Genomic DNA, 24,814 nt, shown 5'->3' with positions numbered 1-24,814 from the left:
AGGTCAGTGGTAGCCCATGTGCTGTCCTCCATATTTCACCAGACTACAATACGCATCAGTACAAGCTGGCATAGCCAATGATGAAGCATGATGGGAACTGCAGTCAAACAGTAACTCGAGGGCACCAAGCTAAGCCGCACAGGGAGCTGCAAGGCTTTTCCAACAGTAAAACAGCTTGGTATCCTGGCATAAACCGCAAAGAAAGTAGAAAAACCCATTCTTAACGGGGAAGGAGGGAGAAGACCCCTTGCACCATAGACAAATTGAAAGGAAAACCCGTAAGATTTTTTTTTTTGGGGTGGGGTGCGAAAGAGACGACACACCAGCTCAGTGACTTTCTTCACAGGGGTGGCTTTAAAGCAAAATTCTCCTCTCTTATGTCTGTTATATGAGGCCAGTTATGCTTCTTCTCAACCTGAAGGGCTGGGGGAAGAAAGAGCCCCCCTCCCCGCAATGCAACAGAGAACTTCAGGGCTCTGCGCTGTGTTGTTGTTATTGAGCCCGTCTGGGGGGCGCTGAGGGGAGGGAAGAGGCGGCAGAAAACGTTCCCCTGCGGAGCACTGAGGGAGGGGACCCGAGAGCAACACCTGAGAGAAGGTGCGTGTGGGGAAGGAGAGCGGGGGGGGGCGCTTCTTCCTTCAATACAGCAAAGCTACGAGAGACAGAGAGAGAGAGAGAGAAGGCGGGGCGGCAGCGGAGGGACCCCCCCCCACCACCGACGAATGAAAACCAAACCCCCCCCCCGAAGGAGCGGGGCAGGAGAGACTCACTCTGGCCGGGATTCCTTCCGCCGAGCTGCTCTCCCTCCTCGACGCCTCAGCCGCTTTCTAACTCGCCGCCGCCATCTTTGCGCGCCCGCCTGCCCTCCCCTCGCGCAGAGAGGGCAGGGGGAGGGAGGGGGCGGCGCGGCGGCGCGCGACGAGGGAAAGGCTCGCGGCGGCGGGTGACGCTGCGCCACGTGACCTCAGCAGGACGGCTCGGCTGCTGGAGCTGCTGCTGCCGCCGCGGCCGCCGCCTTCTTCTGCCCGGAGACGCGCGACGCCACTGCGCAGCCACGTGACCATCGCCCGGACTCCTCCGCCCCTCCCGTCTCCCTTGCCCCTCGCGCCCAGGGAAACGCCAGTGCGCACGCGTGCTCCTTGCTCTCCTCGGCGTCGTCACCACAAGCTCCTTCGCCGCCATCCCTCGCATCACGTGGCGGGCTGCCCGGACGATCCTTCGCCGCGTCCCTCGGTCACGTGGCCCGCCGTTTCCTCACGCTCTTCCCTCACTTCAGAGGAATGCGAAGGGGAGGGGGAGGCGCGGCGGGGGGAGGTTTCTAAAATGCGAACCCCCTCCGTGAATCCCGATGCCGGCTCGTAGTTCGCTGGAGTAACCCGCAAGCTGCCGCCTCAGGCTCAAGCGCTGGCCTAGGCCCGGTTTTTTTCCCCGTTGGGAGGGGCAAAAAGGAGGAGGTCGAGGAGACGACCGTTGGGAGTCACGTGACGCTGCTTCCCAAGATGGCGGCTCTGTGCGTGCTCACGCAAGAGTAAGAGGTCACACGTCCGGCCGCATCGCGAGAGTTTGTTACTCGTGTGGTCTGACGGGAGAGAGTCGTGCCTCCCGAGAGAGCCATGAGGAGGAGGTCCGGGGCCCAGATAAGGCACTGCGCAGGCGCGCACGCGGGGCTCTCTTTCGCATGGGAAGTATCCGCAGCAACGCGTGTCGCGTTTGGCCCCGTTCCCTCAATGTAGCTGCACGTCCTCGTCTTGTGGAGCCAGCGCGGCGTAGAAGCTGAAGCCCAGTTGCTCTGCTTCTCCACCTCTCAAAGTCGAATTTGGTTCCTTTAATCTTTCAATGGTCCCATTTCAGAGAAAATGCAGACGCTATTACTTATTACCACTACTGTATTTAGTATAGAAATACAAAAATACATAACAAAAAACAGTGACTCCACCCACACACAAAACCATTTAAAAGGCTGTCCGTAGATGGGTCAAAGGCCGTTGGCGTAGAGGAATGTTTTTGTCTGGCACCTATTTACAGAGCATCTTATTGTTACCACGTATACAGTGACTCTATACTATGAATGCAGGTGTTGCACTGCGCAAAACGCCCCAATGGGGAAAGCTGTGTAAAAAAATTCCTGGTGTTTTTATTTAGACTCTTGTCTGATTCTGTTGGAGTCTCATCATCGCACAAGGGGCAGAAACAGCAGATGCCCATCAAATGGGACTTTGGTCACATCCGTAGCACAATGGCTTCTTCCAAAGAATCCTGGGAGGTGTAGTTTCCTCAGCGTTTCAATTTCCACCACCCTTAACAAACTACAGTTCCCAGGATCCTTGGGGGGGAAAGCCATGTGTTTTAAATGCACTGACTGCTATGGAAATAAGGTTAAGACTGGATCTGGAAGTCCTTTTCCATTTCTGAAATAAATCTACCTGTTGCCAGTTCTCAGTGTTTTCATTTTCTGTGGTGAGCATTCTTCAATATTTTAGGCATCTTTTTATTCACTCACAGTGTGATAGGAATTTTATTGTCTTAGATATATGATAATGTTCTTAAGTGTACCAACCAAGCACATACATAGATCAGCACAGGAAGGCTAACCTGGAACCATTTTGATTCCTAAACTGAGCAAATGTTTTCTCTGCAAGGTCAAACTGGAAAGGAGTCCCCATTGTCTTTTCCTTCACAAATCCTGTCTTTAGGGTATGTCTGTGTTTGAATAGGGTGTGAGTCTGTGACCTGGCCCAGGAATTAAGTATTTATCACTACAAAAGAACGGCCAGGCTCCCTAGGCAATCCAATTAAGTAACCTGCCAGATAGGAGATAACAACAGGAGAAAACCAATATTCAAAATTCTGTTTTAGACCGCCTTTTCTGTGATGTAGGTGTGATGTATCTGAGGGGTGGTCTTAGGTTACACCCCTTCTGTGATGTATGTATGATGTTTCTGGGGGTGGTCCTGATCTACAGGATGTGAATTTCAAAAGTATAAGGCCTTGCATACCATTTTTCTGGGTCCCTCCTCTCTCCTGCGGGTGAGGGGAGCACCCTGTTGCAATAGATCAATAAAGATCAAGCTTAATAGCTAGAGTGGTGCCTCGCAAGACGAAATTAATTCGTTCCGTGAGTCTTTTCGTCTTGCGATGTTTTTCGTCTTGCAAAGCACGGTCCGTCGCAGCTGCGCCTTTTTTTTGTTTTTGTTCTTTTTTTGGGGGGGTTCACCGTCCGGGCGCTCGGCCCGACCTGAGGCTCCGCCAGCGGGGAGCCTCGCGACCGCAGGGCACGGGGGGCTAAGGTGGAGCCCCCGCTTCCCCGGCCTCATCCCCTGCGCGACGAGGCCGCTCGAGTCTTTGAACCGCCGCCCCGGAGGGTGCCAGGTACCTGGACCCTGGGCGGAGGGAAACATGGACTGCACGACCCCCCGAGACCTCCGCACTTCCGCCGCCCTGCCCCCTGCGGGCCTCCGGAGTTTTCCTTCAGTCGGCCGGCACGCCCGAGGGGGCCTCGTACGGCGGACGGGCACACGCCCGGAGAGGTCCGAGGGGGCCGGCAGGGGCAGCGAGCAGAGCGCCTCGCCCGGCTGAGACGGGAGAGAGGGTGGTGGTGCCGCCGCCACGCGTCGGCCGAAGCCTTCCCCCCTGCCCGGCGCCCGTCTGCCCGGTGACGGGACGCCAGAGGAGAAAGACCCGGTGGCGACGCGAGCGACGTTGCATCCCTCTTCCCGCTCGCAGGCCCAGACGCCCGCTGCTGCCTGCCGGGCGGCCCCCGGCCGGCTGGCCACCCACGCGCGCGCCCGGAGGGGCTCCCAGCGCGTCGAAGGGCGGACACCGCCGCCGGCCGGAGGGGTCGCTCGCGCCCTGCCCTCCGCGGAGAGAGGGAGGGCGGCGGGCCACCGTACCCGACCGCCGACGGGCCGCGCCGCTCGGGGTGGCAGCGGGCGGCACACACCGCCTCGCTCCGACCGCCTGGTGGGGCGCCGCTCGATCGCCGGCCCGCCGCCCGCCCTTCCCGCCCGCGCGGGTTAGGGCCGGGCGTGGGTCCGCCTCGCGTACCCCGGCCGGCGCCCCTGTCGCGCCCGGCGGCATCCCGCGTCGGCGGCCTGGGCTCGCTCGCGGCATCAGCATGGCGTGGCTGGTCGGAGCCTCGCCTGGGCGCGACTGCCCGGGCCCTCACGCTCTTGCGAAGCACGGTCCGTCGCAGCTGCGCCTCTTCAAGCGGCTTTAAGAAAAAAGCGCAAGACGTTTTCATCTTGCGAAGCAAGCCCCTAGGGAAATTCGTCTAGCGAAGCAACGCAAAACCAAAAAACCCTTTTGTCTAGCGAGTTTTTCGTCTTGCGAGGCATTCGTCTTGCGGGGCACCACTGTACTTTGCTTCTCAATATTCTCTGATTGGCCTCTGTTATTCTCTCCTACCAATAGGGAACCTATGTAAGGACTCTTGGATACCCCCATAAGGGAAAAGGGCAATTTTTGTTTACAACACAGGAGAGACTCTGTCTTTATGATTCTCCTGAGACAGACGGATACCAACAACAACATACATACATATACTTATGCACACACACATATATATAGCTGTCAACTTTTAGATTTGAAAATAAGGGATCAGCAGCCTCACCTGTCCCGGGGACAGTCTACAAGATATCTAACAATTCGGGATAGCAGCAGGAAGCAGTTGGAAACGGCGCTGGAATAAGGGAATTTCCCGCAAAAAAAGGGAATGTTGATAGCTAAAGGTAAAGGTACCCCTGCCCCTACGGGCCAGTCTTGACAGACTCTAGGGTTGTGCGCCCATCTCACTCAAGAGGCCGGGGGCCAGCGCTGTCCGAAGACACTTCCGGGTCACGTGGCCAGCGTGACATCGCTGCTCTGGTGAGCCGGAGCCGCACACGGAAACGCCGTTTACCTTCCCGCTAGAAAGCGGTTCCTATTTATCTACTTGCACCTGGGGGTGCTTTTGAACTGCTAGGTTGGCAGGCGCTGGGACCGAGCAACGGGAGCGCACCCCGCTGCGGGGACCATGAGATCGGCAAGTCCTAGGCGCTGAGGTTTTACCCACAGCGCCACCCGCGTCCCATGTTGACAGCTATGCGTATACATATGTTGGGAGAAGCAATATATATATATATAAATGTATTGCTTCTCTCAGGCTTGGATTCAAGTAGAACTCAAACATGGCTCTCACCACTATTTTTCTTGAAAATTTGGTGCTGGAACTCACCATTAAGACCCCCCTCAGTCTCTTAGAATGGCAATGGTCCCTACCTGAGAGGTGCTGGAACTGAGTTCATGCGAGTTCCAGCTGCAAAAAAAAGCCCTGGCTCTCACACTCTGGCTTCTGCCTGCTTCTAGCCCAGCTCTCTCACACAGGACTCTGGTTTTGTCTTTCTTACAGGAGCCAGGTGAGGGAGCACCCCCACCCATTTGTCCTTTGACAGAAATCCACTTCCATACTTAGATGATGACTATGACCTTTCCCTGGCTAATTCAACAATGGAATCTTCCAGTGGATTTTAACCCTTGCTAGATTCAGGAATTCAAAGGGATGCAGGCATCATACAGCGTAACCTCCACTCCAGTTTACACCATTATGTTACAGGATGCACATTTGAGGTGTTGTGTGTTTATTTAAATATTAGTTGAATTGTTTTAATGAATTGGCCTTCATGGTACATTCCACCTCTACAATTTTATGATTCTAACTTGTATTTTATGTTGAGACACTTGGACACTTTTTATATAAAAAGCAACTATTAAATAATAAATAATAGCTATTAAAGAATAATCTCACTTGTGAAGAATACTCACAACTTCAGCAGCGCCATAGTTGCATGTCTCCTCAGAAGTAAAACTCATTGGTGGTTCAGTAGTTATGCACTGCATATTGGGAGAAGGCAGTGGGGTCTGCATTGTGTTTTACTCGAGCTCCAAGATTCACCAACAGGAGTCAGGCGAAAGAGACATTCACTTAGGGCTCACCCATACTGCTGATTAATGTGGGTAGAAAGCTCCCTGTACCTCCACTGATTCTTTCTTGTCTATAAGATGTTGTCCCATACACAAGTCCTATATCACTGCTTTCCCACACTTTCCTCTCCCTCAATCCAGACTTTCTCTTACCCTCTCCTTTATGGAGTATCCCTGATAAAGTATGAGAAAATATAGATTGTGGGAGGGAAAATGAGGGAAGGGTAGGGTAGTTTTAAGATGTTTCAGTATTTTAACCTTTGCATATTTCAAAATAGGTTTTTTCTCAGTGTTATTGTTTAATATTTTTGTAAACCGATTTGAGTGGGGGGGGGTTACAATCAAACAATGAAACGAGCAAGGGGCACGGGTGGTGCTGTGGGTTAAACCACAGAGCCTAGGACTTGCTGATCAGAAGGTCGGCGGTTCGAATCCCCGTGATGGGGTGAGCTCCCGTTGCTCGGTCCCTGCTCCTGCCAACCTATCAGTTTGAAAGCATGTCAAAATGCAAGTAGATAAATAGGTACCGCCAGTGGCGTAGCGTGGGGGGTGCAGGGGGGGCCGGCCGCACCGGGCGCAACATCTGGGGGGGCGCGCGCTCGCACTCGCAGCTCTCTGCCCCTACCTGGTTAGGGGGCGCAAATTACTTGCCTTGCCCCGGGTGCTGACAACCCACGCTACGCCACTGCGTACTGCTCCAGGCGTTTCCGTGCGCTGCTCTGGTTTGCCAGAAGCGGCTTAGTCCTGCTGGCCACATGACCCGGAAGCTGTACGCCAGCTCCCTCGGCCAATAAAGCAAGATGAGAGTCGGCACCCCAGAGTCGGCCACGACTGGACCTAATGATCAGGGGTCCCTTTACCTTTACCTTAATGAAAAAAGCAAGCAAGCAAGCAAACAGATTCCACACCTGTTTTACAGCCTTAGGGTGCAACCCTAAACCCCCTTATTGGAGAAAAAGCCTCAGCTTGAACTCTGTGGCGCTTTCTATCAGCTACGTGCGTTTCCTTATGCCGGCGTTTCTCAAACTTGCGTCCCCAGCTGTTGTTGGGCTACAAGTCCCATCAACCCTAGCTAGCAGGACGAGCGGTCGGGAGATAATGGGAGTTGTAGTCCAACAACAGCTGGGTCCTTCCGCCCTGCTACACATAATAACTCGAAACTGTTACACACACGTGGAGTTAGTCCCGCCGAGAGGAGGGACAACCATCACCCTTCTCCTCCTATCATGCGCCTGCTCTCCCCCTCGCTCGCCAATCAGCGCCAGCCGAACGCCAATTTTAAACACTCCTCCTCGGGAAGCTATACTGAGGTTCAAGTGCAGAAAGGGAGCCGTAGCCAACCAGAGGCCGGGAAAACGTGAGCGGCGGGCAGCCGGACCAATCGAACGACAAGGAGAAACTCCACTGTATCCATTTTTTTGAAAGCGGTTGAGAGGTTGGGGAAAGCCTCCCGCATCTTTGCTGCGGGTTGCCCAAAACGGGGAGAAAGGAGCTCCCCTCGGCTGGTTCTCGTCTGCCCCGTTTGCTGCTGGCTGTGAGCTTTGCTACTGGCCATCATGAGCAGAGGTATTCCTCCCCATTGGTTTGAGGACTATTATGGGATGGGGTTTCGGGAAGAATTTGATATGGGAGGAGCGGGGTCCCAAATGGACAGAGGTGATGGGAAGTGGAGGGCAAGGAGTCCTTTGGAGAGCAGGCGAAGATGGGAAGTGGGGAGGGGTCTGCCTTTGGTGGAATTTTTAAAAAGGGAACGGAACTAAGCTGCAGCGTGGGAGATGGGGTTTTTGGTGCGTGGGTGGGAAAATTCAAGTCGTCCTGGGGGTGGGGAGCAGGGGCACCTTACAAGCGGGAACCATGGGTGGTGGTCCCCAGTTTTAGACGATTATGGCACTTCTGTAGGGATCTAACAGCAAAAGGTGTGGGGCTCCCCCTCGGACCTGATTCTACCAGTTCTGATATCTTCTGAGCTTTTACAGTGTGTAACTGTAATGGATAGTTGCTGAATTATGGGTTGAATTATACCAGTGTTCAAACTTGGTTCCCCAGCTGTTGTTAAGGCGATGTACATTGTCCCTGCATAATCCATAGCTAGCAGGACCAGTGGTCGGCGGGGTGTGTGTGTGTTGGGATGTGGTTGTTATCTGCATTAGTTGTCTAGCAGCATGGCTTTTAAAATTGATTAATTCTGCAATGTCATTTAGCTGGGAGTATGCCCCAGTGAATTCAGTAGGACTTACTTGGAACATGGTTAGGATTTGTGCTGTAAGTTAGCTACCTGACAGTTCTGAAGGGCCCTATCTAAGGAGAGGCATTCCTTTCTGAATATGAGATAAGGCCTCTTCTAAAGGGGAACCCTCCCATCCACGGCTTTCACAATTTTAATTAAAAAAAATCAAAAAGAAGTCTGCTGTTTAATTAATATTGGAAGCACTTTTTTAAAAAAATAAAGGAAAAGGATCTGAATCGATAAATTGTGGAAGCTGCCGAAATTAAGATTTGTATGTAGAATAAAATATAGTGTTTCGTTAATTCACCCTTCTGAAAACTGTTGTTGTTGTTTTGGTATTTTTTAAATTTGCATTTTCACATACTGTACAACAAACATTTGAAAGACAAATAAAAAAACAGCAGCTACGGTAGTTGCTTAATTCTCAAGGATGAAAGTGTATCTGGCAGCTTAAGGTTAATGCCAATACACAGAGAATGCCTACACTGTGAATTAAGGTCATTACTCCAGTAATGGTAACTTTGGTAACCAAAGGTTTCCATGAGTTTGATGTGGTTGTCTGATTTGATAATCACATCATGTTTAAGAGATGAATGCCAAGCAGTGTAGGAGGATAAAAGATCCAATTTGCCACTGGCTACTTTGATTTGGCATGTCAATTTCCCAACCTGGGCAACTGACCAGTATGTACCAAGAATCAACAGACAAACCTGCTGCAGAACCCCAAGATTTGGCTACTTCCAGATGTGTAGCCACAAATAAGAACATTAGCATTTCCCTCTAGAAATTGTTTAAGGTTAGAAGTTCAGGTGATGGGGGGCACTGTAAGGAATGCATTATTGAATATGAGATCACCTCAAAAAGGATGCTGAAGAATTGGAAAAGGTTCAGAAAAGGGCAGCCAAAATGATCAAGGAGATGGAGCAACACCTCTGCTAGGAAAGTACAGTGGTACCTCGGGTTAAGTACTTAATTCGTTCCGGAGGTCCGTACTTAACCTGAAACTGTTCTTAACCTGAAGCACCACTTTAGCTAATGGGACCTCCTGCTGCTGCTGTGCCGCCAGAGCACAATTTCTGTTCTCATCCTGAAGCAAAGTTATTAACCTGAAGCACTATTTCTGGGTTAGCGGAGTCTGTAACCTGAAGTGTATGTAACCTGAAGTGTATGTAACCTGAAGCGTATGTAACCCAAGGTACCACTGTACAGTACTTATTTACACAGTGCATAGTTAAACTATGGAACTTGTTTGCACAGGAAGTAGTTATGGCCACCAACTTGGATGTCTTTAAAAGAGGATGATGAGACAAATTCTTGGAAGAAAAGACAACCAGTGGCTGCGAACCATGATGCTTCTGCTCTGCTGCATGGTTGGAGGCCGTAATGCTTTTCTGAATGCCAGTTGATGGAAACTGCAGGAGGCGAGAGGCTCTTGGGCTTGGGTCCTACTTGAAGGTGGCCACTGTGAGAACAGGAGGCTGGACTAGACGGGACACTGACATGATCCAACAGTCTCTTATGTTCTTAAGTAGTATCTGGGGTACCTTGCAGAAATGTTAGGAGGATGGGAACCGTGGTACTGTATGCTGGGAAATCTGAAGGAATATGGAGTTGAGGCAGTTATATGTGTAAGGTTGCAGCCATGGGCGAGTGTCTGAGGTCCCAGATTTTGTAGCCCGACCACCTCCAAGGAAGCAATTTGCTTCTGCTTAAAGAGGTATAAGGAGCTATTCTATGACTGGAGCTATTCCATGACTAAGCCATCACACAGATACATAGCTGTCAACTTTTCCATTTTCTTGCGAGAAATCCTATTCGGAATAAGGGAATTTTGCTTAAAAAGGGGGGAACGTTGACAGCTATGCACAAATAAACTTGTGATCCTACACACCAAGGATCCTTCAACTTGGCACCCTCCATCAGCCACCTTCCATCAGCCACAGTCTGTATGGCCAACAGTCATCAATAATCTGAATTGTAGTGCAAAACTGAACACAGTGAATATGCACAGATAAATGTCAAATGTCTGAGGCTGCCTGTATTTATGACTTGGTTGTTTTGCAATTCTTCTGTTTCCCTGCCGCAATATTTCAGTCTATAGGCTGTGGAGCATGTTTAGGTACAGAGGCAGGGCAAAGAGTTATTTGGCAGATAAAGTGCAAATGACAGCAGAACTCTCTGGGGAGGAGGGTTTCTACTTTGTAAGGGGTCTGGGGCTCCCTGTGGAATAAGAAAAAAGAAGCTTTTTAAAAAAACTATCGTGGGGGTGCATACAATTGCAGGTTCTTGTGTGGCAAACAGAAATCCAACAAGTCGTGTTTGTGGGTGTCTGTGCCTCTTCAATGTCGTCCTGCAGCACCATTATTAAAGAATCTGAAGTCCTAATGCAAAGGTGTGAGCTCTAGGGGTGAAGGGGGAAACTAAGCGGTAGCAGGAGGCGGACTGTTTTGGGGGCGCCGGGGGAAAGCCATGCTATGGATCAAGCGCTGTCATAAATGCCAGGAAGGAAGGAAGGGTAACTTGGGAAAGTCATACAGCGTTATGTGTGTGTTTGAAGAGGCTGGAAACTATATCTGGGGGTCTGGAAGTGGGGTAGGTTATGCTCCGCGAACATCAGGGCCGCTGTTTGGGGTGCTTAATTAGGCTGCCTGTGCGGGAGGGGCGGGAAATCAAAGGGAGAAAGGCTTTTGCGGGGGCGGGAGACTTGGGATGAATGGCGATTTGGTCTGTGCCGGAGCTTGAATCGGGGCCGGGGGAGGCTAATCCGTGGGGTCGGCAGGGCGGGGGGGGGGGCGGGGATGACCCCTGGCTGCTGAGCTGCCTGCAGCGGCTCCACCTGCTGGCCGGGAAGGAGCCCGGCCAGCCCTTTAAACATGGCGGTGGTGGGAAGCGGGGCAGCGGCGGCGGCTCCTCTTGCGCGCCGGGGGCTCCGGGCATGAGCCGCGCTCTGACCGCCGCCTTTGCCCGGCCTCTTCCCGCCCCCCGACCCCGCTCCACCCGCAGGCCGGAGGAGGAGGAAGATGTCCCGAGCCCGAGAGGGCAGAGCCGACGGCGGCGCGGAGGTGGTGGCCGAGAGCGCCGAGAAGCGGGTCCCCAGCCGGCCCAGGATGAACGGGGTAAGTTACCGGGGGGATCGCTGCTTCCCTTCCTCTCCCCCAGCCTCGGATCTTCCCCCTGCCCTTTCCCCGCAGCTCGCTCTCTCCTGCCCCGCAGTTGCCGAAAGGAGGCGGCCAGGCTGCTCGGCCTCTCCAGCGCGCCCTGGGCGCAGCGCGGCGGCACCCAAGCGGGCGGAAAAGGCCTCTGGCGCCGCCCGGCGCGCCCGGCTCGTGGGCTCGGAAGCGCAGCCGGGGACGCCGCGCCGGGGACTCCCCTCCCCGGGTCACCCGCCCCCGCGAGGGCCTTTGCTGCGCGGCAGTCGGGGGCCGATGGACTCCTGCTGCTGCTGGCGGGGCGCCGTCTGGGATCCTCCCCGCCTGCGCCTTTTTGGTCATCCTAGGGTCCCACCAAGTCGGAAGGTTGGAAATGGCAACTCAAGATCCTCTTTTGGAAAAGAGCCTTTTAAAGCAGGGTTCTCAGGAACTTTAAAAATTAGTTGGGGTGCAAATCTGGATGGTAGCCTTTTATGGGCTCCCCCCCCCCCCACGAAGAGTATTTTATACTCCAGATTGTGTATGCTGTTCACCCAGGGCAACTCTGATCAAGCAGCCTGCATTTTATAGATGAGGCCAGAAAGGAATTGGCTAACCAAGGCCAGCATGTGAGTACATTGCTGAGCAAGAATTTGCGCCCTTGCCTCCTTGCTCCAAGCTCAGAAACAGAGCACTAGGTCTTAAAATGAGTCATTTTTCTTCCTTTCTCCTCACCCCCCTCTTCTTGCTGCTACTTTCGTTATCACTACTGTTATTGTTATTTCTAAAGTGCTTCAAAAGCTAAATGCTGTACAAAATTAGACCTTTTCTCCAGGGATAGAACTGATGGTCCCTTGTACCATTTTGAAAGTGTAATATGTACTTGGAAACAAATCCCCACTGTTTTGGTGGGTATTGCTCCCTAAGGCAGGAGTTACCACTGTGGTGTCCACAGAGGCTCCCCCTTCTATTCTCCCTAGTAGAATAGGATATGGTGTGTCTGGGTAGAGCCCTGATATTTCCCCCAGTTTGCAGATTGTTAGTGTTACTAGATTATCACCTGCCCTTCACCAAAAGGTACCAGGGCAGGTCAGCAGCTATAGAGCCCTGAATGTGACAGGAGAGGCTTGTTGCCTTCATGCCTCAGTTGTAGGCTTCCTGGTTAGCCACTGTGAGTGGCAGGATGCTGGACAGGATTCGATCTTTGGTTTGACCCAGCAGGGCTTTTCTTATGTGCTCAGTCCTATTCATGACATGGAAAAAATTCACATTGAGTCCAGTAGCAGTTACTGCCATGTCAGTGTGCTATGATTGTATGCATGTGCCCTGCCACTAAGAATCCTAGTCATGTTTCTCTCTTCCAGTGTTGCATCCTGATATTTTATTGGGAATTGTACACACTGTTGTAAACCTCAGCTTCAGGGGCTAGAAACTTGGTGAGTTCTCCACTCTGCCCGCCCGCCCGCCCCCGAAAGAACGCTGGCATTATCCACCACAATTCTAGAGTTGCATTTTTAGGAAGCACAAAAATATGCCAAGAGAACCCGTGTGCCTGCATACTAGAATATTTTGACTGTTTCATTTTAGGAGAACATATTTACTTGCCAGTCCAAAATCTATACCTACATGAGTCCAAACAAACCTTCTGTACGACCGCCACTTCAAGAGGAAAACTCTGCCACACATCATGAAGCAAAATGCCAGAGCAAAATGGGGAATGAAAGCTACAGAAAAGGAGACGGTAAGCTTTTGTTATTAGCGACTTGGCTGGCAATGGGGCCAAACCCATTTCGATCAAGGTGTGTGTGTGTGTGTGTGTTTGCACGCACATGTATGTTTCTTTTTAAATTTGTTGCCTAGATTTCACTCGGAGGGAAAACGCTTTTTCACAAGCACCATAAGAGGCTTCTTACAGTGATGTTGCATCATCTCTGTGGGTGCTGCATCTTTCCCCTTCCCCACCCCATGTTGTATCCTCACAACAGCCCTGTGAGGTAGGTAAAGCTGAGACACAAGGATGAGCCCAGGTCCATCTGGAGAGCAGAGATGTGAACACAGGTCATCCCCCCCCCCCAGCCCATCCACATTCAACTTTCCAACATCACACTGACTCTCAAGCTCTCTAGAGTCTAGACCAAGAGAGGCTAAGCTTTTTCACTGCAAGGGCCACATTGCTTAGTTGGAAAAAAAGTTGAGGGGGAAGGGCACCCGGTACCTCCCCAACCCCAAGCCAACATGTTTGGTGTTTACAGGGAGGATTTGCATATCCTAGTATCCAGGGCATTCCTAAGGTGGAGGTAGAGACATGGGGTGGTATCCAGTGCTGGATTACCCATTAGGTAGACTAAGTACATGCTTGGGGCATGAGATGTTTTATTAAAATAATGTGGCATTTGAAGAAGCATCATGGGAAAATATATTCTCATACTCTGCCCACGCGCCCCCCTCTTTTCTCTTTTTATTACTTATTCCCACCTAAACCAGGGGTCATCCTACAAACGATAATTTAACTAGACTCAGACTGTGTTGTAATAAATATATGGTTTATTACTGATATAGTATTCTGAGTTAGATGTTCCTGATTTGGTCTCATCCCCCGTCCCCCGATGAATATTGTGCAGTTTGGTTTCTTTGTTGTTTCTGTTTTGAATTACATACCAGGGAGGGTGCAATAATCATTTCAGTCCTTAGGGCCTCCAAAGGTCTTAATATGCCCCGTGTTGTGTCCAGTGTGGTGCCGAGTTGAGGTCACTTACAGACTGACTTGTTCCACTGGTGAAAAGTGTCGCCCCAGTGGAACGCCGTTGCGCTAGAGAATGGCTAAGTAGGATGCTGGCAATGTCTGTGACATAACAGACTGCGCAATCTCTTGCACAATGGGCTTCTGCTTGCACAAAATGGTTGCGCTGGATTTCTCGCTTGCACAATGTTAAATCCCATCTGTCCACTAGCACTGGATACAGCCCAGAGGTAACATTCAGGTCTCCTCTATTACTGGCATGTGGCCTGAGGAATGTTGCCCAGATGGTAATGCAGCCCTTGAGGCAAAAAGAGAAGATTTCTGAGTCGAGCGGTAGAGGAACCAAGGTTTGGGTGGGAAGCAGAGCTCACTTCCTACAGCACTCCCGTGTCCATTCAGTTGTTGGACGGGTTTAGCCGTCAAACGCATCTGTCTATCTCCACAGCCTTTTTCGCCTCCTGTGGGTTAGAATAATGTTTAAACTGGAGCACTGTTTTGACATGGCGCAAAGCAGATGTGAGCCTCCTCTCCTTTCATGTTGATTTGCATTCCCCCCCACCCCGGCCATCATTTGCAGACAGACTAAATATTGGCAATGCAGCCGACAACACTATGAAATCTGAGGACCAGAACAGCAAAGAGTGTGAATCTCCAGCCTCCTTCTCCAGTCCCAAACCCGAAGCCTCACAGCCTCCCAAAGCCCTGCCTCCAGAGCCCGCTGATGCAGCAAACAGAAAGGAAGCCCCGAAGAAAGGTAGCAAGACCAAACCTGGCTCCAAGAGAAAGTAAGTGTGGCTCTGGAATACAGCTGATAAGGCAGCTTTCAGGCTTACAATCTGAAAGTCATGACGCAAAAGGAAGAGCAGAGGTTGAGGGAGGAGTGGGGGAAAGCGAGCACTGTGCCTTAGTTTTGGAGTTCTTGTAATATCCAGCTGGAGTGGAAAATAATTTGAAGAGAGGAGGACCATATGTTGCTGGCAAGACCTTGCAGTCCCGTTTTTCTTCCTTTCTTGTAGCCTGATAGAATGGCTTTTCTTGGCTTAATAAAGCTGTCACTTTTTAAATGGGCTAATGCCTGCTTAAGGGGACGTGGGTGGCGCTGTGGGTAAAACCTCAGTGCCTAGGACTTGCTGATTGCATGGTCGGTGGTTCGAATCCCCGCGGCGGGGTGAGCTCCCGTCTTTTGGTCCCAGCTCCTGCCCACCTAGCAGTTCAAAAGCACCCCTAAGTGCAAGTAGATAAATAGGTACCGCTTTATAGCGGGAAGGTAAACGGCGTTTCCGTGTGCTGCGCTGGTGCTGGCTCGCCAGAGCAGCTTCGTCATGCTGGCCACGTGACCCGGAAGTATCTGCGGACAGCGCTGGCTCCTGGCCTCTTAAGTGAGATGAGCGCACAACCCCAGAGTCGGTCACGACTGGCCCATACCGGCAGGGGTACCTTTACCTTTAATGCCTGCTTAGGGACGCTGGTGGCACTGTGGTCTAAACCACAGAGCCTAGGACTTGCCGATCAGAAGGTCAGCGGTTTGAATCCCCATGACGGGGTGAGCTCCCGTTGCTCGGTCCCTGCTCCTGCCCACCTAGCAGTTCAAAAGCACATCAAAGTGCAAGTAGATAAATAGGTACCACTCCGGCAGGAAAGTAAATGGCATTTCCATGCACTGCTCTGGTTCGCCAGAAGCGGTTTAGTCATGCTGGCCACATGACCCGGAAGCTGTATGCCGGCTCCCTCGGCCAGTAAAGCGAGATGAGCGCCGCAACCCCAGAGTCGTTTGCAGCTGGACCTAACAGTCAGGGTCCCTTTACCTTTTAATGCCTGCTTATTGTCAGTAGGTGCCACTAGAGTGCAGTCTGTAAACAGTAAAAAAATAATACTGTACATGCAACTCCCGTTTTGCATGCATTCTGAGAACACACAATTGTGCTCACGAGCATCACCACAAACCTCGAAGTGGCAGAAAAAGGGGGTGGGGTGGGTTTATGCATGCTCTGCCGACGCACATGATGACCCAGAATGTAATCCCTGTGCAAAACGAGGGTTGCCTGTACTCCCAAGTATAGCAATAATGACACCTAGTGGGAATAACCAATTATCATAACGTGAAGAGGATAAAAAGGACACACAAGAGGAAGAGGGGAATCATAGAGTTGTAGAGTTGGAAGGGACCTCAAGGGTCATCTCCTGCAACATGGGAATCACAGCTAAATCACAGGAAAGAGGTAGGACATTTAAAGATTGATCACATAAACTGACTGTATAAGCGGTGATTTCAATTGCAAGGTGATGTTGGGTGTTGTTACGGTATAATGTAGGGCTTGGGGATCTGTGGTTGCTGGATGTTGTTGGACTCCCATCAGCCGCAGCTGGCATGGCCAAAGGTCAGGGGTGTTGGGAGTCCAGCAACCTCTGAAAAGCCACAGCCCCCCTCCCCCATCTCCAAGCCAAAAGGATGCAGAGCTTTGAGGGGACACTGAGCTCTTTCCCAAGCAGAATGGGGATGTGGCAACCTCATAGGCGTACTCAGCACAGAGATGCCTCATCCTGGGAGAGACGAGGCTGATTTAAGGGGAGAGTGGGGGAGCCCCTGGGCGTTCATGCGGCTTTCTCCATCTCTCTCAGAGCCCAAGGGAAAACGCAGCAGAACCGAAAGGTCACAGATTATTACCCTGTTAGAAGAAGCTCCCGGAAGAGCAAAAAAGAATTACAGGTACTGTCTTCTCTTGTAGTGCCCCTTGGGGACAGATACTCCACCAAGGAACTGTGAAAACCCTTACAAAGGGTACCATGGGAATGACTTGCCCCACCTGACAGCCCAGTTCCTTGTTTCTGGTTTTGTTTTCTTTTAATTCCACTTGCTTATTTAGTCACTTTTGGGGGCCAAGCAAAGCCTAGTAAAGCAACATACAGAGAGAAACTTAAGGTATATGTACATACAGATGCATGGGAGGTGCTGAGTTAGATCATCAGCGTTCTCTTAAAGGCAATAGTAGAAAATGGTATGGTTTTAGGCCTCCTTTGAGTGCCAGAACCTGACAGGGCCAAACAAATGATAACAGGAAGAGAGGTCTACAACTTAAGGGCTACCACTGGGAAAGCCCTGTCTCATGTGCTCACCAGTGCAGTCATTAAAAAAAAATTTTTTTTTAGTGTCGTCAGTTTCACCCAGTGGGCACATGAGCAGGACCCCAAGATTGCCGATCCTGCATTACACATTTTAGTGGTCTCAAGACTTTTGATTTTAAGTTTTGTTTGTGAGCTGCATTGGGTTTATTTTTTCATGCAGCCTTTTCCACTAGCTCCTGGTTTCTAAGCCCTACTGCAAGGGTTGGAACCTTTGGCCTGCAGACCAGTCTTTGCCTGCCTGGGTGTCCAGGTTAGCCCCTGAGGAGATTTTCCCCAAATCACACCCACCTGTCTCTCAGCTGACGCCACTGGGTGATAGCAGTTGACAGGCAGGAGAGCAGGGTTCCGTTCTGCTGGGGTCTCCTTCACCAGAGCGTTCCCTGTGGGCAACTTGCTGGCCAAGCAGGCCCTGGCAGTCAGCAGGATTAAACCCTTCTCTCACCAATCCTGATGGGGTCTGCTTTGCCAGCCCTGTCAGGCAGGAAGTGGCAGAGGAGACCCCTGCAGGGTCAAACTTTCCTCTCATCCCCTGACAACCTGAGGGTTTAATCCTACTCAGTTTGCCCATGTGTGCTGGGGATTTAAAGAACAGTGCTGTGCTTTGAATTGTCAGCACTTTGAAGTCTCAGTTTGGCCTGTTGGGGGAGAATCAGGATCTGGCTTAAGGTTCCCCACTCCTCTACAGCACATGTAACCGAAGCAATTGCGTTACATTACATTGCACCTCTGTTGCATGAGGGTTTTGAGGTATTGGGGGTTATTTTTAAAGGTTTCTGTGGCCTTTCTGGAAGGGTGGCATCAAGAGGAGGTCTATGAACTATTTGCTGCCCCCAATGCTGTTGTTTCTATGTGACATTTTGGCTGTAGGGACTGGGGACCCTGTAGCCCTCCAGAGGTCGTTGGACTTCAACAGCCCTCAGCCCCAGGCAGCATGGCCAGTGGCCCAAGCTGGAAGAAGTTGTTGTCCATCAACCTTGGGACATCATAGGTTCTCCACCACAGACATTCTATGAGGCTTTGAGAATCCTTTTGCCACTTCATGCATATAACAAAGCCAAGACTTTTGCTTCAGTGTGTGTATCGTATTTATATTCCTGAACTTACACAAAATAAGGGCTGTGGAATGCTTATATGAACTGGGAGATTTTATCATTGTGCAGTAGCAATCCTATGTGCATTTACAGGGGAACAAGTCTTGCTGTGATCAGTTTGACTTCCCAATAAGTGTGTGGTTGTGTGTTAGGATTGCAGCCCAACTCTTTTGCTTAAGTGCTGTATCCCTCATCATGTTTGCTTGGGAGCAAGCCTTCAGGAACTTTCTAAATAGTAGCACTTAGGCAGTGATCCTGTGCACACTTGGCATGTCTACTCAGCAGTAGGCCCCATAGAGCCCAGCAGTGCTTCCTCCCTAGAAAGTGTGCATGGGATCACAGCCCTAGGCTCATTCTTATAAATGTTGTGTTTCCAAGTAGCATTGCTATGTTTCTTGATCTCTTTTCAGATAGAGGAGAAAAAACGGATAGATGACTTAATAGAGAGCGGCAAAGAAGATGGCATGCAGGTAACGGCAACAGCATCATGGCACTGCTGCTGGCAGTGGCTGTCCTCCAAGGGCAGGTCTGGGCTGCCAGTGAACCTCCAGGTGAACTATGGTTCCCATCAGCCCCAGCTAGCATGACCAGTGAGCAGGAGTGATGAGGCTGTAGCCCAGCAGCTACTAAAAAGCGACAGGTTCCCCATTCCTGCCTTGGGGCAGCCTTCCCCAACCCGTTTGGGTCACAGCTCCCATCAGTGCCAAAGCAGCACAGTTGCAATCCCAGGAGTTCCTCCCCGTCCACCAGGTGCCATTTTGGCAACGCTGGGATTCTCCTGTGGAGAGTGAGTTAGCTATTAGTATACAGCAGGGGTACTGGGTAGGATATTTTTAAGGTAACCCCACCCCAAGTGGGAGGTATTTATTTTTAGTTGTTTGTAGCATTACAACAGATTATTGTAATATTGTAATGTAAATATTTTTAAAGGGTTTTTTTTGTTTTTGCCTTGACCAAAATAAAGCAACTAACAAATTTAATAAATACAAATAATCATAATTCTGTCCTCCTCTGACCTCCAGTGAGTTAGCAGCTGCTCTGTGCTGGGTTCAGGCCGACTGCAACAAGAGAGCGGAAATCGGGTGTTGCTGCAGCAACAGTCGGCCTTGGACTGAGTCCCACACAGAGGCAGCAGTTCTGTCCCAGCCACAAACTCTGCTTTCTATTAAAGGGCCCCAGCCTGCTCCAGCAGCCTTTTACTCTGACAGGGCAGGGGAAGCTCTGGTTGCACCGAGGGCTCTGTGGTGAAATCTTCTGAGGACAGCAGGGCGAAGCCCTTGGCTTTTGGGGGGGGGCCTTCCCCGTGTGCAGTTCTGATTCAGAGGCCCCACCAGCAGTGCATATTTAAAGCAGTGTTCCACCCCTTAAATTTCCCTCAGAGAATCCAGGGAATGGTGGTTGAACAAGGCTGGGCCAAGACTTTTTGGCACCTGAGGCAAACCACAAAATGGCAGCACACCCTGCCAGGGAAGAGGGGGTGAAGAAGATCTACATCTGGAACGAAGGGGGATGAAGATCTACATTGGGAAGGAAGGTGGGAGGAGACTGGCAGCACCCTCTATTTGCCTGTTTGCCATGGGGGGCACCACAGTTCCAGCCTCCAAGGAGGGCACCACAGCCATTGCTGCCACTGTGGCAGCAGCAGCAGGCAATGGGTTCCTTGGAGGCCGGAACTGCTGCCCTTGCGGCTCCTGCTGCCCAAGAAAGTCGCCCCACCTTGCCTCATGGGTGGGCCAGCCCTGGTCCTGAGAATCATTAGGAGACCCTCGTTCCCCCCACAGAGTTGCAGTTCCCAGAATTCCCTAGGAAGAAATACTGGCTGTTAAACCACTATGAGAATTTTAGCTCTGTGAGGGCAAACAGTGTGTGTGTGTGTGTGTGTGTGTGTGTGTGTGTGTGTGTGTGTGTCTCCTAATAATGCTCAGCACCCTTAACAAACTACAGTTCCCAGGAGTCTTTGGGTAAGCCATGACTATGTAAAACAGCATCATAGTGCTTTAAATATATGGTGCTGTTAGGGCCAGAGTCCCTGGACCGCTTCTCCAAAAGAAAGGGAAATCTGACCCCAAGGTAATCAACTTGGTGCCCTTCAGATGTCACTGGACTCCAGCTCCCATCAGGCTTAGGTAGCACAGCCAGTGGCTGGGAATGATGGGAGTTGCAGTCCAGCAACAACTGGAGGGCAGCCGGTTCCCCACAGAGCTTTGGGCTGTTTGATGTCTTAGGCAGTAATCTATTTTAGAAATTTGGGAGCTCTCAGAAGCAGTTCATAATATGTTAACAGGGATCGGCTCCTCAAAGATAGAATGGGGGAGATCCCACTGGAGACCCACAAGTCCATAGCTACAGCTGCAGTCGTCCCTGGCCTGCGGGTAGGTTAACATGTCTTCTTCTTCTCTGCAGATTGACTTCATTGATGGTAAAGGGCGAGGGGTCATTGCAACCAAGCATTTTAAACGAGGGGAGTTTGTGGTTGAATATCACGGGGACCTCATTGAGATCACGGATGCCAAGAAACGAGAAGCTGTATATGCCCAAGACCCTTCCACTGGCTGCTATATGTACTACTTCCAGTACTTGAGAAAAACATACTGGTGAGCTCCACTCCTTCTGCGAAGATGCATCTTACATCAGGGCTGGGGAGCCTGTGGACTTCAACTCCCATCAGCCCCAGCCAGTAGGTCAGTGGTCATGGATGATGAGAGTTGTAGTCCAACAACATTGGGAAGGCCACAGAGTCCCTACCCCTAATTTGGAGGGTGAGGTAATGTTGCTTCAGACAGCTTCGCACTTGGGGTTTTCCTTGGCTTGGAGATATGGGGGCGGGTTCCTGAATGAAAATGGAAGGGGCCTCTTATCCTGGCAAAATATTTACTGAGAATCAGGCCATGTTACAGTAGTTTGGAAGCTTTTTCTGCCTATGACTCCCATGACACAGAGCCAGGATGGGAGACAGGTGGTGCACCCGACGTTGTGGGACTCCAATTCCCTTCAGCCCCAAAGGGCCAGGGCTGATGGGTGTTGTGTTCTAATGTCATACAGAAGGCTGCAGACTTTCCCACCAGTGTGCTAGAGCACTGGTTCTCAAAGGGTGAGGCAAGTGTGGTGGAAAGATTCAAGGACAATTTAAACATTTAAACATTTCACCATGTATAGTATAGTATAGTATAGTATAGTATAGTATAGTATAGTATAGTATAGTATAGTATAGTATAGTAATAATTCCTTTTGGATACACAACCAGGAACAGTACTCACGCTTTTCTTCAAGAGCATTGGCTAGTCTACAGTTCTCCATGACATATTGTTGTGAACAGGGATTTTCAACTCTGACAAATATGGAAGATCAGAAAAGAGAGAGGCTTCTTTATGTTGATGAAATGAGAGTCTGTCTCAAATTACAACCTAATATAGATGAGATTACCTGGAAAAAGCAAACTTACACCTCTCATTGTGTTTGTGTACATACTTAAGGTACATATTTAAGAGGCTTGTTTATAATTATTTCTGGGAATGTTTCATGTTCTTATGTAGCTGCATTGTTCTATACTTTCTGGATATCCCAAGATCACAGTATAAAGTAGTTGTGTGCTATGTAATAAATCAAGCACTGCTGGGAATTTTTCTTTTCCTTTTCCAGTGTATTTCTTATCAATAAAAAAACAACAGTGTGGCATGAACAAATTTTTATTCTGAAACAAGTTTGAGAACCACTGGCCTAGAGCAGCTTTTCCCAACCTTGGGACCATCAGAGGTTGTTGGGCTACAACTCCCCTCATTGCTAGCTAGCAGGGCGAGTGCTCAGGGATGATGGGAATTGCAGTCCAGCAACATCTGGGGACCCAAGGCTTTGCTAGAGAAATTGTGCCTTTCTTGATTTAGCGTTCCTTCTCTTCTCTGCTCTAGTGTTGATGCCACAAAAGAGACCCACCGTCTTGGAAGGCTGATCAATCACAGCAAATGCGGCAACTGTCAGACAAAACTTCATGACATTGATGGCACGCCCCACCTCATTCTGGTGGCCTCCCGTGACATTAAAGCCGGCGAAGAACTCTTGTACGATTACGGAGACAGGAGCAAAGCTTCCCTTGAAGCCCACCCGTGGCTGAAACATTAGCGCAACTTCCTGGAACGGACTTACCAAGAGGACTCTTGTTTACAGCTCTTGTGGTAGACCCCCTTCCTGAGTCTGCTCTGTAACGGTGGTTTGAGATGGCCGCTGCAGGGTGGAAGTCTTCCAGCCCGACCCCAAGCAGACTTGAACCTGAATTCCTGGTGATTTTAATACATTATGCTCATCTGGATTGCCTAATCCTCACTTCCTCTACCCATCTGCATACGAACAGAAGAAATAATCAGTGATTCCTGACTTGGGGTTTTGGGGACTGAATTTTTACTGATGAGAAAGCAGCTTTTACTAAGGTTTGTTCGTTTTGAAGTCGCAGTTTTGCTCGTGCGAGGGAGGGGGGGAGGGCGAGGAAAGGATAATATTAGGAAAATAAACGTCTGAGGAGTGTTGACCATCTCAGGTGAACGTCAGGGGCAGGGGAGATACCTGTTTCCCCTTCCTCTTTGGCCACTGCTTCAGTGAATGCCTTTTCCGGGGCACATCAGACACTTCCGAACTTCATCTGGGATTCTCACAATTCACAGGTGGGTTCTGGTGCTATTAACAGAAATCAGATCCCTGCAAACATTGGGTCTAATCTAGGCAGAGATGTACTTGTCCCAGTAACCCTGGGGGCTGCAAATGGGGAGGAGAGGAAGGAGAAGTTTTGTTGCACAAGCAGAACAGCTGCACTGGATACAGTCCTGTTAGGTTGGCAACTAGATGGGCAAAGGGGTTATGTGAGGCTCTGCTAAAGGTGAGCAAAGCTTTCTCCTTTCCACAGTGACTGTCCATGCAACCCTTCTGGCACTGATTATGCAGCTACTGCTTCTAGATGTACCTTCCTGGCTAAAGGAAGTAAACTGGAGCGAGTTGGTCTGTCATCACCTGCTTTGGACAACCATTGACCATATGGTCTGCCACCCTTCTCTGAAGCCTGGGATGGGGAGCATGTGGTCCACTGGTGGACTACAACTCCCATCAGCCCAACCCAAGCAATGACCAATGTTCAGGGAAGATGGGAGTTGTAGTCCACTAACATCCCAAGGGAGCCACTGGTCTCCCCTCCTGTCTTAAACCCAGCACGGATAAGTAGTCAGAGAAGGGAAAAGCTCTTCCCGCGTTTTAGGCCCCAGTGAGCGGCCTCTTGCCACCTTGGCATGGCCACACAGCTGTCCTTGTTTGGCTTCCTGCCACCAAGTCCTCCAGTTCTGCCATAGGATTTAGGGACCCAGCCTCTGTTTTTCTTTTTTAAAAGAGCTGTGAACTCCACTCCTGAGGTTGCTGGATTATTATTTTAAATTTATTTTAAATAAAGGGCGTTTGATCCACGTAGAACTGTGAAGCCAAAATGTTAATAATTAATGCACTTCCTCTCTCTCTCTCTCTCTCTCTCTCTCTCTCTCTAATAGAAAAGAGGGAGGAGAATAACTTGGAGAAAACTCGATGCTTTTTATAGAATCAATGGCCGACTTTTGCTTAAGGGGATTTTTTTTTAATGAAAGCTTCTTGGGACAAAGCTCTTTTTCAACAATCTGGCTGCTGGGAAGCATCAATCAGTTCTGGTGCGAACATGAGATTATTTATTTACTCTTGACTGCTCTTCGGGGACCATGTCCCCAAACTTGGACTTCCTCCTCTCTCTCTCTCTCTCTGGGTGGGTGGGTGTACACACACACACACACACACACACACACACATGCATGTATGTGCACACACATACAGGCACCCTTGGCACACCTCCGATTAGATCTAGTGGGATTAAATAGGTACTTGCAGTATATCTCTTAGGGCAAGGATGGTGACCCTATGACCCCCAGATGTTGCTGGAATCTAGTTTTCATCACCCCAGATCACTTGCCATCTTTGCTGCCAGGGCTGGGAGGCAAAGTCCAGCAACATCTGGGGCACATCAGGTTTCCCACTCCTGGTTTTGGGTGTGCTCCTCAAGCTGGCATCAAGCGCTCTTGGACCTTGGCTGCATCCAAGGCTCTGGGAGACCGTTGGGGTGTGTATGTTCATGAATACTGTGACATCCTAGTTGTATGCTTGAGCAGCAAGTGGGGTGGGGTGGGGCAAAGGGAGATGGGACCTGACTTGGTAATGTATTTTTAAAAGCTTAAGAAAGACACCTTGAAGAAAATAGTATTTCTCTGTATAAGAAAATAAAGTGATGTATTTATTAATGATGAATTGATTGCTTTAGCCAGCATTGCGGTTCTGCCTTCACCCTTTCCCAGCTGTCTCTGACTATGTTCGTACTGGGTGTCATTGGACTACAACTCCCATCATCCCTGGCCATTGGCTGGCTGGTTGAGCCTGATGGGAGTTGAAGTCCGCAACACCTAGAGGGCAACAGAATGGGAAAGTGTTGTCTATGAGGTCATTTTATTTGCCATGTGCGAGCATTTGGGCTTGTGGGAACACCAGTGGCAGTTTT

General features: G+C 50.4%; 2 protein-coding genes across 2 annotated transcripts in view; one reads left to right on the top strand and one right to left on the bottom strand.

The window, feature by feature from the left end:
- The window catches only part of SBNO1 (strawberry notch homolog 1), a 38,631-nt gene extending 36,887 nt beyond the window's left edge, over positions 1-1,744 (bottom strand). Inside the window, exon 1 of the mRNA XM_077920818.1 lies at positions 771-1,744. The gene's annotated coding sequence lies outside the window, so the exon portion shown is untranslated. The remainder of the gene's footprint in view (positions 1-770) is intronic.
- A 5,636-nt stretch (positions 1,745-7,380) lies between these two features.
- KMT5A (lysine methyltransferase 5A) lies at positions 7,381-24,560 on the top strand. The gene is made up of 8 exons (XM_028709526.2): positions 7,381-7,524; positions 11,189-11,301; positions 12,901-13,054; positions 14,631-14,838; positions 16,673-16,760; positions 18,678-18,737; positions 20,671-20,861; positions 22,173-24,560. The coding sequence occupies exons 1-8, from the start codon at positions 7,515-7,517 to the stop codon at positions 22,381-22,383; spliced, it is 1,035 nt and encodes a 344-aa protein (XP_028565359.2). The 5' UTR covers positions 7,381-7,514; the 3' UTR covers positions 22,384-24,560.
- The last annotated feature ends 254 nt before the right edge of the window (positions 24,561-24,814 follow it).

The sequence above is a fragment of the Podarcis muralis genome, chromosome 16 (assembly GCF_964188315.1).
Source record: "Podarcis muralis chromosome 16, rPodMur119.hap1.1, whole genome shotgun sequence".
Lineage (NCBI taxonomy): Eukaryota > Metazoa > Chordata > Lepidosauria > Squamata > Lacertidae > Podarcis > Podarcis muralis.
The sequence above is the reverse complement of the archived record's forward strand: the minus strand, read 5'-3'. Positions and strand labels throughout refer to the sequence as shown.